General features: G+C 41.8%; 1 protein-coding gene across 1 annotated transcript; it reads right to left on the minus strand.

Annotated features, from left to right (window-relative positions):
- Nucleotides 1-6,210: 6,210 nt before the first annotated feature.
- On the minus strand, nucleotides 6,211-13,120 carry LOC139666301 (protein DENND6A-like). The gene is made up of 8 exons (XM_071545473.1): nucleotides 13,039-13,120; nucleotides 12,621-12,686; nucleotides 11,910-11,974; nucleotides 11,715-11,804; nucleotides 9,680-9,843; nucleotides 9,462-9,564; nucleotides 7,006-7,080; nucleotides 6,211-6,342 (listed from the first exon to the last, which is right to left on the minus strand). Exons 1-8 carry the CDS (start codon nucleotides 13,049-13,051, stop codon nucleotides 6,211-6,213), a joined length of 708 nt encoding a protein of 235 aa, XP_071401574.1. The 5' UTR covers nucleotides 13,052-13,120.
- Between the last annotated feature and the right edge of the window lie 1,590 nt (nucleotides 13,121-14,710).

The following is a 14,710-nucleotide window of genomic DNA, read 5'->3' on the forward strand; positions in this document are numbered from 1 at the left end:
TGATGCAGCGTAATGACAATATGTGCTTCTATTAAAGGAGCTTACCATGACATTTTGAATTTCTAGTGTCTTATTTTTCTCTCCCAGGCACTTAACTATGTTGGGTAAAAGATAGACAATAGCACTTTTGTTGACCAGAAAATTTCTTGAAAGCATTGTTAGCATTCATTGTTGAAAACAAATGTACTGTTAGCCATAAGCTAACAAGATAGTTGGAACTCGCTGAAGCCAAAACGGTACTGCTAGCCACAAGCTAGCAAGATAGCTATTAGGTGCTTAGTACTGTCATATGAGATGACTGTTACATGAGCTTATAAAGTTCTGATTTTTTTTAATATCAAAATAGACTTATTCACATAGACTATGATCTATTAATGTTACTTAATTTTTGTGTGGTGTTATTTATTCTGTATTATACAAACAGGTCTATACCGGATGTGGCGTTGACTTTGCCTCCCTATTCCTCACTGAAGTCTGTAGGTACTGCTAGCCACAAGCTAACAATAGTTGTTAGCATTACTCACTGAAGCCAACAGGTACTGCTAGCCACAAGCTAACAATAGTTGTTAGCATTACTCACTGAAGCCAACAGGTACTGCTAGCCACAAGCTAACAATAGTTGTTAGCATTACTCACTGAAGCCAACAGGTACTGCTAGCCACAAGCTAACAATAGTTGTTAGCATTACTCACTGAAGCCAACAGGTACTGCTAGCCACAAGCTAACAATAGTTGTTAGCATTACTCACTGAAGCCAACAGGTACTGCTAGCCACAAGCTAAGATATCTGTTACTATTCCTCATTGGCTACGCTTACATGCATGCAATAATGTGATTTGTCAATACGAGTGCGTGGCAAAAGTCTGATTAAGCGGTTTACATGATTCCATAATTTCCTCATACTAATCCTGTTTACATGAGTGAAGTGCGTATTTTGATTATCCAGAGAGAATTGTGGGAATTTATTGCTAAAACGATAATTACAATTTCATTAAGGAGGTCGAATTGAGCAAGTGTGTATGAGTTAGAGCCATAGGTCAAGTTTTGCTTTTTATCTCTCGTCTGCAGCCTTCAGTGAATTTGTTCAGCTGTTCTGACGAATCTCCCTCGTTTAGTTTTTCTGTCTCTTAAACTCCTGCCACCCACCATCTTGTCTAGCCCTTTGACCAAGAAATACGACTAAAGTCGCAAATATAATCAAAGTACTCCACATATGTTACTGTAATTATATTTACTTCGACTAAGAACCTAAGTATTAATAAAATCGGAGTATGGTGTTTACATGGGCTCTGCCATACTCATATTATTGCCTTAATCGTGTTATAAGCATATTTTTGATGTGCATGTAAACCAATACAAACCGAAACCAATACATAGCTGCAACTTAGCAAGACCACTATGAGGCTAATTCTAACTTCTCATTGAAACCAGAGTTACCGCTGGCTGCGAGTGAACAATTGTTTTAATGAGAAATGCTAACAATGCTAGCAAGCCGTTTTTAGGATAGCTAAAAGACAAGTGCTAAAAGTTTTTTTCCCCCACAAAGTGACAAGAGTCTGTCATCAAAAATCAAACTAAAAATTCAAAATGTCAAGGTGTCTCAGACAATGTTATTGACAATAGTTTAAAGAAAGGAAGATGTACATTATATGGAGCAATTCTTATTCATATCTCTGTATTTAGTAAGACATCTATTGTAATAGCAAAATAATTATTGTACATCCTTATATCTGGGCCACAATTTCACTTTACAGTATTATACACAAAATTGTTAATTCTCTAGCAGAGTGGAATACGAGAATAGCCCTCCATATAAAATTCAAAGTCAGTAAAATAAGTATTTTGTTTTTACAAATATAAAACTTAGATGGTTGCCCAACAACCAGATGTCATAGGTTTTTCCAACCAGCACATATGTTGTTTTTTTCCACAATTATTCCCTCCCCAAAAAAGGCAATTTCCAAAGCAATTGACATACATTACATGATGGTTTTAACAGAAAACCAAAGAAACTGAATCCATAAGTTTGAGAACCTACTAAGTCCATTTTAAGTGTTTTCAGATGTATTAAATGACTGCATCTGCAGTGTGTACGCTCATAGTGAAACACAGTGGTGGTGTGTAGTGAAAAGCACACAACCACTACAACTAAGTACACTTGGATGAAAACATTCATCTCCAAATAATTTATAGTAAGTAATTTACAATCCAAAAATACAACTGATTTTGTTTTTTATTTATATACAAATTAATCTACAGATTTGTTATTGCTGTCATTGTGGTAATTTTCTAATTTTGTGAATTTGTATGTTGGGAATCCAGTAATGTTTAGGAATTCCGCTGAAGGGCCCTCGACAAGCTCTGGGCCTTTTGTTTGGTTGTTATATGTCTATTTTGTTCAAGTTTGTGAAGTCGTAATACATATAGAGTTATCATTACTAATTTAGTTTGACATTGCAACTACACAGTACACTTGTTCATCAGAAGATTTTTTAAAATGGACTTAGGCAGTTCTTTGTCTGAAGGCAACAAAGTCATCACAGCACTGTGCAGGATGGGCATCATGGTTAAATGTTCTTCTGTAGTAGTTAGTAGTGGTAAATTTAGTCCTGCCCTTTTTTTTTTTTTTAAATAGGAGCCAAACATTCAGTGACCCATTTTGGACCTCGACCCTCAGTTTAAGAAGCACACTTCTTTGCCTTTACTGTCTGCCCGTACAGATTCAGACAGATTCAGCAGGGAAAGGAGTTTTAGTCTTTGGTTCTGCTCTCATTTTGTTCTAGTGTCATTCCTATAAGGCACTGGCATCATTTCAGCTGGTTAAATAAAGCTAACCCAAACCATAATGCTGTTCTATGTTCTGTGAAATATCAGTTAAAACAATGCTAGCTATAGAGTTGGGGATTTTTTTTGTTCCAGAAATGAGCACCAGCCACCAGACAAACGCTGCTGAATCTTTAGCTGTGGATGGATCTGCTCACACTGCCAGACTGAGGAAGGTGACCGACCAGCATCTGGACGTAATATCCTACTATAAAAAGTTGGCTGGTAAAGTAGTGAAAGTGGCTGGTGAATTTTGATCGTTACCAGCCGCTGTGGTTTGTTTTCAGTCTGGATAGTGTCAAGTTGTCTTCACTTGCCAGAAATGGAGGTTGGACTAGAGAGACAGCCGAAATGTCTTATCCTGGGTTTCTATCCCTTAATCATGCTTTTGGTAAAAGTTGAGACATTTTTAACTCCTAAAAAAAAAAAAAAAAAGAGGAGAAAGGATAAAAAAGAAGCCAATGTTGGACAGAGAGCTTCCTGGTGAACACTTTAACTTTACTCTTTATGATTGCAGTGTAATGCTAAAATAGTGGCAGGTTTTGGAACATGGTTATATGATCAGTTAAGTCAAATAAAATCAACTGATGCTTAGGGAAAGACTCTTAAAGGAACACGTCACCATTTTTTAACCTTACCTCCATATATTGGTCCTCACTAATACATGCTATGAGACGGCACCATGTCTGTCTACTGTAGGAAGTCCCAAAATTCACCGACGGGGATTTCCAACTCGTACAAACTATAACCGTATATAACATTTAATTCATTATTGATTCTATAGGGTAAATTTCACATCCATAAATGCAAAATAACAAAAGTTACCCCCAATTTCACTAGATTTTTATGTGAATTTAATGAATATATTAGGACTCTCAAACTTATAAACACTAAAAAAAAGTAATAAAATTGTCAAATTGTACGGTGAACTCTTTAAAGAAGAATAACATGTTTTGGTTTTTTTTTTTATCATAATCTTATATTAATGAAGTTTATTTATCCCAACTCTGTTATTTTTTAGGTAAATAATTATTATTATTACTTTTATTTGTTTATTGAAATTCATATTCTTGTTTCTTTGTATACTACTATGCTGAGCACATGTCTGCACTGTTTGTATATTTGAATGTTTTTTCAATAAAGACACGGAGCGAGTAGACGGACATGCTGCCTTTTCATAGCATGTATTAGTGGGGACTAATATACGGAGATAAGGTTAAAAAAAATGGCGAAGTGTTCCTTTAAACTGTAACTGTAGGTCAGCTCGTGTCTTAAGAAACACCTTCAAACCTCTGTCCCAAACCTTCTGTGCATTTCAGCTGAGTTTGCAATTTCCCTCAGAACCAAAGGACAGAAGAGGCTGTGTAGTGTATTTGCAGGTAAATCCATCTATCCTGCTTTAGTACTGCAGTACTGCTTCAGTGCAGTGGAACCCATTGTAGAATTATAACATGAATTGTTTCATTACAAAGTCAGATATCCACCATTTGAAAAGAATGGAGCGAGAGCACAAAATTAAAATGATGGTAAATTTTAAAAGATAGCAGGTGACATAAGAGCTTGGTCGGCTGAATGAGACACTGGGTCCTCTGGATTTTAAACATTTTGAATGGTGAAATTCAGATAAAGATGTTTTCCCCAAGATGGGTACAGAATGATTTCCAAATGAACTCTTCATGTCACCGCTATCAAGGGAAAACCTCCAAAATGTAACTCCAAACTCCAAACTCCAAACTGTAAACTTTTCAGAAAGTGAGGAAAACAGCCGAGCATCTCAGAGTTCATCCACTGGCCCAAAACCCAACGGCACATAGAAGTTCCTCAACCTACAGTACAGAGGAGGGTGCAATCCTTCAGCTGAAATAAAAACATGAGATTGGGAGTTTGGAGGTTTTCATATGACAACAACAAGTGAATTCAGTTTTGGATTCAGTTTCCATGTTCAGATTAAGATATTAATGCAAAGAATCCCCAGTGGAACAGATACATCCCATAATGATAAAACCACACTCAAATTTCTCAACATTTCAGGACATTCAATTTTGAATATCTTTAGTCTCTGTTATTGCCGCTGTGACAGGCTACAGAAAAATCATCTGACCTAGATACAGGGATCTGATTGGCTCCTGAGTACGCTGTTCCACAGCATATGAGCCAATAGACACTCACTGTCCCCTCGGTACAAAACATGCACTTTAAAAACTGACTGAAAAAGTTACAGAGTAGCTGGTGCTTAGTGCTGTTTGTGTGTGTGTGTGTGTGTGTGTGTGTGTGTGTGTGTGTGTGTGTGTGTGTGTGTGTGTTTAAATGGTCAACATTTTAGTAAAATTTAATTATAAAGCACTGCTTGGCTCTGCTCTGCTTGGTTGAGACTGTTTGCATAAGGTCTGTGTGTGTGTGTGTGTGTGTGTGTGTGTGTGTGTGTGTGTGTGTGTGTGTGTGTGTGTGTGTGTGTGTGTGTGTGTGTACCTGTGCACAATCTAATCTCTATCTTATGGGGTCCAAATGTCCCTACAAGAATAGAAAACCTGGTGAGGTGGTAACATGAGGACCATTTTCTAGTTCGTTTTTTGTGTGTGTGTGTGTGTGTGTGTGTGTGTGTGTGTGTGTGTGTGTGTGTGTGTGTGATGGAGGGGCACATAGGTCCTTGTAGGGATGAAGTGCACTTAATTTAAAAAAAAACACTTTAAAACAGATGAAAATCTCCAAACTCAGTTCAGCTGGACTGCAGCAGTCTCTTGTCAAGTCAAGGTTCAAAGTTCAAAAGGTTAAAAAAAAAAAAAGGTCAGAGGTCAACGCTGAGGGTCAAGGGTCAGCAAGGGGTCATCATCTTCCTTCCTTGTGGATGCCAAATCCTCTTCAGCACAGAGCACCATGGGCCCAAATGAACCATGGGTAATGGGCCGCGGGCCAAAAGAAGAAATGCTGTCGGACCCTCGGAATGAATCAAACTGCTTCTTACTACACTTGTTAATGTTCCTGTGATGAGCAAGATGAGCTCAGATACATGGGACTCCATCCAAGATTTAAAAAAAGATTTAAAAAGCCTTTTGACTCTAAAAACACGTCAGAGGAGTTTGAGAGCCGTCAGCCGGTCTGAATGTGTTTGTGTTCGGTCTGAATCCCACTGAGCTGCCACAGCAGCAGTTTTGGGGGGGAGACTGAATCCTGTGTGGAGTGATGCTCCCTCTGTGACAACACAAACAGACCTGCGATAGAAAACACCTTAAAATTCACTGTGTGCTTGTTAGACGACAGCAGAGGCCGTCCTGGGAGCCCGGCTGTGTGAATACAGTCAGTCTGTCTCTACCTGGCAGCCAGGCTCGTTGAAACACACCGGCGACCCCAAAGTTTAAAACACGCTGAACTTGGGGTCAGGGGTTAAAGGTCAGGGAGTGGAGGGCTTGTGGAGGATGCCCTGCAGGTCCTCCGGTAAGGCCAGGATGACGGCCTCGATGTGGGCCTGGAGTTTAGCCAGGGTCCCTGAACGCACCGGGAGCTGATCCCTCTCCGCCTGGCTCTGCAACACAGAGGGCGGAGCTTAGTATTCATTAGTCTGCACAATTCACTTGTAGTTATTGATGTTAATTTTAATTATTAGGTGACTTGCTGTTGCATGAAGGGTTTCATTCCAAAATTATGTATATATTATTGTTATTAGTAGTAGTAGTAGTACTAGTAATTGTAGCGGTAGCAGCAGTAGTAGTGGTGGTGATAGTACCAGTGCTGCCCAGCAGCAGTAGTGGCAGTAGCAGTAGCAGTAATAGTAGTAGTAGTAGTAGCAGTAGTAGTACTAGTATTAGTAGTAGCAGTAGCAGTAGCAGTAGTATTAGTAGTAGTAGTACTAGTATTCGTAGTAGCAGTAGTAGTACTAGTAGCAGTAGTACTGATGTTGTGTATACAAACAGCCTGAAGCTTAATTTGTTTGGTCGCTCGACGCTCTTCACTTTCCTCCTATTCCTTCCATGTTTGTCTTGGATTGTTTTTGTTGGAAGTGGTGAGCATTACCATGGCGACGAACTAGCCCTGCGTGACAGTCCTCAACAGGGTCCGCACATTACAATTATATTACACATTACAGAGGTACAAATAATGGCCTGCGACACTTTTTTCAGTCGAAAAATGCGTCAGTTCTCGTTGTCACCCGACTGAGCAGACAGAAAGCTTTACACTTCACACTGACCAGCTTATCCTTCAGCTTCAGAACCAGGTCCACTGTCTCCACCTCTGTGTGCTTCTGGATCCTCTGCTGGAGATCCTACAGACAGACAGACAGACAGACAGACAGACAGAGAGAGAGAGAGAGACAGACAGACAGACAGACAGAGAGACAGACAGAGAGAGAGTTTTCAGAGCGTACCAACTTTTTAACTGAAAGCGATGAGGGGCGACTCGACTCAGTAGATTTAGTTTTATTGGACCTCTGCCTCACCTTCTCCTTCAAGGAGGACCTGCAGGCTTAGAGAAATATATTCAAATGAAAATCATCTCTCACAATCCGGTGTCCGGAGTGTCCGGTCCACATCGGACAGGCCGGTCTCAGTCTGTCCTCCGCCTGTTGCAGCAATGTCCCTCTTGTTGACTATTATTATTTTGGATTCAGGTCCAAACTTTTTTTTTTCTGCCACTGCTCTGCTGATAAAACTGTTTAATGCCGCCGCTCACACCTGCTGACAGGCTGTATGTGTTCACTTGTTTATTAATCTACCATCAAGTATTCCAGAAAGTACTTTGTGGTACCACAACCTCAGTTACCAATTTTTAATAATGTATTTCCTCTAATAGTGGCCGGTAGTGAATTAAAAGCCGGGTCTCCGATAATGTCCGGGCCGCGGTCGACACGAACAAATAAAGGCCGGCCCCAAATACAGGCCGGGGAAAAAACAAAGGAAAAAACAACGGTGGATCCCGGTAAACTCCTGGTGCCTGTTATATAATGTAACTGTAGTTTGTAGTAACGTACAAGTGCCACAAGATGGCGGTATGGAAGTCTCTGGAGCGTGCCGTCGTCGATTACCGTAATTATCGGTGATGCGTCGCAGTAACAAAAAAACGGCTTCCTAACGAACCCAAACAGAAGCAGATCAGAAAACAAGGAGGCTTCGTACTAAAATATGAGCAAATATACTTATCAAACAGAGGGAATTAGAATTAAAGGCCTGTCTCTAATATAAGCCTGCTTCCAATAAAGGCCCGGAAATACGTTAATTTTAATAATTCAATGTCTGCATCTGTAAATTCTTCCTCCTGCGTTCTTTGTCCAGCCGTGTTCAGCTCAGAAGAGCATTTAAAGGGAAGGCTGTCACCATATACGGTCAATTGGGGGCGTAAATTTATGTTAATGAGCGGCTGTGCACGAGCATGATGGTGGTTTAGAACGTGTGGTATTTATCATATTCACACACGTTTGATAAATACCGAATTTTTTTGTACTTATGCACATTCTAAATTTTATTCGTAAGAGAGAATTTAGAACCTTTTCTACATCTCATCCCTCCCTCCCTCCCTCACTCACTCAGTCACTCCATCCCTCCCTCCCTCCCTCTATACCTCCGTCACTCCATCCCTCCCTCCCTCCCTCCGTCACTCCATCCCTCCCTCCCTCCCTCAGTCACTCCATCCCTCCCTCCCTCCCTCCCTCAGTCACTCCATCCCTCCCTCCCTCTATACCTCAGTCACTCCATCCCTCCCTCCCTCCGTCACTCCATCCCTCCCTCTATACCTCAGTCACTCCATCCCTCCCTCCCTCCGTCACTCCATCCCTCCCTCCCTCTATACCTCAGTCACTCCATCACTCCCTCCCTCCCTCCGTCCCTCAGTCACTTCATCACTCCCTCCCCCCCTCCGTCCGTCACTCTCTCCCTCCCTCCCTCCCTCCATCCCTGTCACTCCATCCCTCCCTCCATCCCTCAGTCATTCACTCCATCCCTCCCTCTATACCTGTCACTCCATCACTTCCTCCCTCCCTCCATCCGTCCTCCCTCCATACCTCAGTCACTCCATCACTCCCTCCCTCCCTCCATCCCTCCATACCTCAGTCACTCCATCACTCCCTCCCTCCCTCCATCCCTCCATACCTCAGTCACTCCATCCATCCCTCCCTCAGTCACTCCATCCGTCCCTCCCTCCATACCTCAGTCACTCCATCACTCCCTCCCTCTGCCCGTCAGTCCCTCCCTCCCTCAGTCACTCCCTCCCTCAGTCACTCCCTCCCTCAGTCACTCCCTCCCTCCATACCTCAGTCACTCCATCCCTCCCTCTCTCCCTCCATCCCTCAATCACTCCATCACTCCCTCCCTCCGCCCGTCAGTCCCTCCCTCCCTCAGTCACTCCCTCCCTCAGTCACTCCATCCCTCCCTCTCTCCCTCCATCCCTCAATCACTCCCTCCCTCCCTCAGTCACTCCATCACTCCCTCCCTCCGCCCGTCAGTCCCTCCCTCCCTCAGTCACTCCCTTCCTCAGTCACTCCATCCCTCCCTCTCTCCCTCCATCCCTCAATCACTCCCTCCCTCCCTCCATCCCTGTCATTCCCTCCATCCCTCGCTCCTTCCGTCCCTCCCTCCCTCCGTATGTCCCTCGCTCCCTCGCTCCCTCCATCCCTCCCTCCGCCCCCCCCTCCCTCCCTCCCTCCCTCCATACCTCCTCACACAGCGCCTCCAGGTGCAGGGCTTCCAGTTTCTGCGTCATCTCTTTCCTCCGGTTGCGGAACCAGCCGTCAAAGTTGGGAGACTTGAGGAAATGCCTGCAGGCGGAGAGAAGACCACACAGACACTGGCTGTTAAACACGGTCCAGAACCGAACCTTATAAGGTGTGTGTGTGTGTGTGTGTGTGTGTGTGTGTGTGTGTGTGTGTGTACCTGTAGAGTCCTATCCAGTCTCCCTTCAGCCTGGAGGTCAGCTGCGGTCCGGCCTTCTCCAGCGTCCTCATGAAGTCCTGCTGGATGAAGGGCCGGAGCTGAGGAGGACTCTTCCACGGACTGATGGACTTCTGGAGAGGCATCAGACTGGCTACATACCGTTCCTACACACACACACACACACACACACACACACACACACACATATATTTTAACATTCAGAGACATTATTTCCAGCATATAGTACAAAACCTCCATCTTTCAATTTCTGGTAAAAAGTGATTTTATTTAAAAAAAAAAAAAAAAAGAAATCTAAATCAATTCATGTCATTTCACTTACTGGTGACATTTTGTTGGCTGTTTGGAAACAGCAGTGAGAGTGTAGAGGCTAGATTTTTTTTGTGTTGCTATTTTTAACATATAAAGTAAATTAGGAGATTTTGAAATTTGAAATCAAAATATGAGAGAAATCAGGAGAAATTGTTTTTTTTTTTTACAAAATTATTTTAAAATGAAATAATTAGATTTTTTTTGTCTGAGACCTATACAATGTTTTCTATTATACTAAAGTAATAAGGAAATACTATATCTTTTTATGAAATTATAAAATCCAAGTAAATGAAAAATAGGGTGTGCAAAAGTAAAGCTGGGCTCAGATTACAGGAGTTTTAAAATCCTAACCGATTTTGAAATCGGGTTGCATCACGCACATAAGGAGAAACTTAACCGATTTTCTTCTGTCAAATCGCAAACAAGCTCACACTACAAGTTCAGAACATGACGGTGCATCACACACTACAAGATATTATTAAGATTATTTTGCCCGACGGAGCTGCTGTACGCGACAAGTCACGTGACCATGGAGAGGCAGGAGGCAGATGTTTACAAACATGGAGGCGGAGCAGCTGTTTGGTGTGTTCAGTAGTTTGCCAAAGAAAAGAGAAAGAGCAGACGAGTTTGGATGAGGAAATGTTTGGAGAGACAGACATAAAGCGGGCTGTCCGCTCCGGAGGACCGGAGGTGAGAATTTAACCGTCAGTTTTAATATCTTAGGGTTAGGGTTAGTTTGTTATAACCCTTAGTTTGTTATAACGTTGGTACGCTATCGCTAGCCTAGTGCTAAAAGTGCTAAACCGTTGCTAGGCAACACCGTCAGCTGTCCCGGCCGGGACGTTAAAGTTGTATTGTCCAATGTTGAAAGGCATAATGAAGTGACGTCGCCGTGCAGATACTCGCAAATATCAGACAGGTTAGAAATTATCGGGGCGGCTCGATGCGTCTTCGAACGGTTCAGGAGGTTCAGATCTGATCTGGACTCAGCTCACAGCACCAGATATTCTGTGCCGAACTTCGGTTCCGACCAAGACTCAGGTCCAGATTTCTCCCCCGATTGTCGGGTGGGGCACATCGGGGATAAATCGGCGAAAAACTCCTGTAACCTGAGCCCGGCTTAAGTGAAAAAAACAGTAAGTGAATTGTGTCACTGACAAATATTTGATCAACATTTCATATGTTCTGCTGCTCAGATGTCATGTTGAGGTTTTAAACATTATATTTACCATTCAAAATTGCAGTAAATCTGCCTTTTAGCCAACAACAGATAACATCTCAATGGAATCTCAGTAACACTTTATAATAAGGGTCACTAAGTTAAGGGTTAGTTAATGCTTAATAAGCATTAACTAACCCTTAATTAACAGTTAACTAATGTGTCTGGTAATCATTTACTAATGGTGTTCATATTAAATAAGGTATTAATTCATACATTATTTAATAATTATCTTTATAAACTATTAAATAATGTATAAATTAATACCTTAGTTAACATGAACACCATTAGTAAATTACACATTAGTTAACTGTTAATAATGCTTATAAAGCATTAACTAACCCTTATTAAAGATTAACTAACCCTTAACTTAGTGACCCTTATTGTAAAGTGTTACCGGAATCTCAATGTAAAGTGTGTGCGTGTGTGTGTGTGTGTGTGTGTGTGTGGGGGGGGTCTGATTGAAGGTCTGATTATTTTTTTTACCAGTGGAATGATGAAGCTCTGCGTCAGTTCAAGGAAGTAACGTCTGAGAATTGCATTCTGGGCCGCCGAGGGTCTCTTCTGCTGAACGCCCTGAAAAAAACCAAAAGGATCTGAAAACCAGCATCACATCCAGCGGGACCGTCCCAGACAAGCTGCTGTTTTCTTACAGAGATGATTCTGTGGGGCATGTCTCACCTTCTGAAGCTGTTTGATGATGTCTTCGTCTTTGTTTAGATAGGGCTTGTATGCACTGTACACACCTGCAACACACACACACACACACACACACACACACACACAGATCAACAAACTGGAGCTCATCTTACCGACAGATGTGTAGTCACTGTGTAGACTGATATATTGGTTTGTCGATATCGTCCTTTTATTAAAATGGCATCTGGTACAGATTGATATGATGGATATGATGCGGTTTGATTGATTACATATTTATTGTAGAATTGATCAATACCACACTGGTTGTCTATGGGAAGACCTGAACCTGAACAGATTCCAGTGAGACATTTTGATCAGATTCCATATAAGTATGTGTGAATACTCTTTTTCTTCTCCTCATCATCAGTTTCAGTGGAGAGTTTTGGTGTCACATGAAGCTCTAAATTTTCTTCCACTCAGGGTGGAAAAGTCTCTGAAACAGACTTTTCCACCCTGACAACAAGAACATTCTGGGGGAAACACTGAATACTGGGGATTTTTTGGATGTTTTTAGCATGAAAACGGTCAAATTTTAAAATACGGAAAACCAAGCACAAAATATCAGCAGCTTCAATACAACAGTATTAGTATCTGCCTTCAAAAACCTCCAGCAGTCGATCCCTGGTACACAAAAGAGCTTATAAGAGGAACTAAGAATTACAGAGAGAGAGAATAAGAAAATAAAATAGCTACCGGGTTTAGAGTCCAGAGTTTTCAGGTTCTTTAGTTTCTTGACTTTCATCTGCTTGGCCATTTCTCCTGGGAGGAACAGACAGAGAGAGGGAAGGTCAGACAGACAGAGAAAGACAGAGAGAGAGACAGACAGAGAGAGAGACAGACAGACAGACAGACAGGCAGACAGAGAGAGAGAAAGAGAGACAGACAGACAGACAGACAGAGAGACAGACAGACAGACAGACAGGCAGACAGACAGAGAGAAAGAGAGACAGACAGACAGACAGGCAGGCAGACAGACTTCCTGCCTTTTAAACTCTACAGCATTTCTGTCCAGTGAAGATGTACTGAACATCTTCTGCCTTTTCCTTGTATAAGAAGCCATCTTATTACCAGTAGTAGCAGCAGTAGTAGCAGTAGTAGTAGTAGGATCTACCTGCTTGCTTCATGTCTCCAATGCGGATAATATGCGGCCAGTGCTGCAGAGTTTTAGCGAAGAATGGATTGGTCACACCCAGAATGACTGATGGCCTAGAGAGAGAGAGGGAGAGAGAGAGGGAGAGAGAGAGAGAGAGAGAGAGAGAGAGAGAGAGAGAGAGAGAGAGATAGAGAGAGAGACTGAAAAATTGAAGAGGAAACTTCCATGAAGAAGAAAGGGAAAAAATTATCTGTACAGAAATATTTTTTCTCTCCTCCCATTCAAAATTGAAGTCATCTGGCTACTCCAACAGCTAGCCAAAAGCCGTTGCTACACTGTTGCTAAGGACCTCAAAGCTAACTACAAGGACGAAGATCTTAGGAAAACTAAAGGCAAACAGATAAAAGACAACAAAAACAAAGGAAAGAAGAAGGAAGAGGGCTACACCTTCTGACATTACGGAGTAAGAGGCCTATAACCTTACAATTTAACATTTAAACATCACAGAGACTCCTCTTATTTATTATTGTTTACATTAAAAAAAAATAACTTCTGGATAGACAGCTAAAATCTGGTAACCTACCAATTTTCTCCTAAAACTGAGGCCAGTAAGAACAAAACAAGAAGAAAATGCTGGAGCAATCAGAACCAGGAGGAACTGAAGAAGTGGTGATCCAGTACGCTGATGACATTCGCTCTTCTAAAGCAAAAGGGAACTACAGTCTAAGTTGAAAATACTTCAAGAAAACCCAGAAAAATTCACTGTGGACTACACTACAGATACAGGAGTAAGGAAGAAATCTGACTTGATCTTCTACACAGAAAACCCCTCTGCATGGCACACCGCCCTGTGTCAGACATCCAAACATAAACTAGAAATAACCGCCTCGCAGTTGTATGCCTCCGCCAATAAACTTTGTTTTATCATTGCAAGGACAGTCTTTATTTATTGAACATATATAATTAATGTGATTATTAGGTCAACTTAAAGGATCTTGGTGTCTGCAAAAGTAAGTGACAGCACTTCCACCGTTTTTGTAGAATGACCCAAGATGGTTTTCTCAGCTACAGTGGTAAGCAAAACATTATGATGTCACAGTGAAGTTGACCTTTGAACTTTTGGATATAAAATGTCATCACTTCATCATTTTATCCTATTAGACATTTGTGTGAAATATTGTCATAATTAGCGAATTAAATCTTGAGTTATGGCCAAAAACGTCTTTTGTGAGGTCACAGTGACCTTTGACCACCAAATTCTAATCAGTTCATCCTTGAGTCCGAGTGGACGTTTGTGCCAGATGTAATGAAATTCCCTCCAGGCGTTCCTGAGATATCGATGAAGATCAGTCAGACTGTGCAGTAGGTACTGTTAACATCTACCATAACGGCACCACAGTGGTCCAAAGCACTGACATAAACCTGGGGATCTTCATTCAAAACTTCACTGCACTACGGGAGCTGGTCAACAGACTAAAAGGCAGAGACAGACTGTAAACCATTGGACATGTCGCCTCCCCAAAAGACACAACAAAGGAACAGTATCCCTGTTCAGCCACCCTGAAAAGTATTGAAAAATATCGCCTCTTAAATTTCGAGGATTCAATAGAACCAGGATGCGATGTGATAAATAAAAGTTCAGTGACAACAGTCTGAGTGTGCAGAGCTGTGTTCATGGGGTCGGTCTCTA

This window comes from Centroberyx affinis, unplaced genomic scaffold (assembly GCF_046629955.1).
Source record: "Centroberyx affinis isolate AG114_WGS23_722 - 3 ecotype Tasmania unplaced genomic scaffold, CSIRO-AGI_Caff_v1 ptg004929l_1, whole genome shotgun sequence".
NCBI classification, from domain to species: Eukaryota; Metazoa; Chordata; class Actinopteri; order Beryciformes; family Berycidae; genus Centroberyx; species Centroberyx affinis.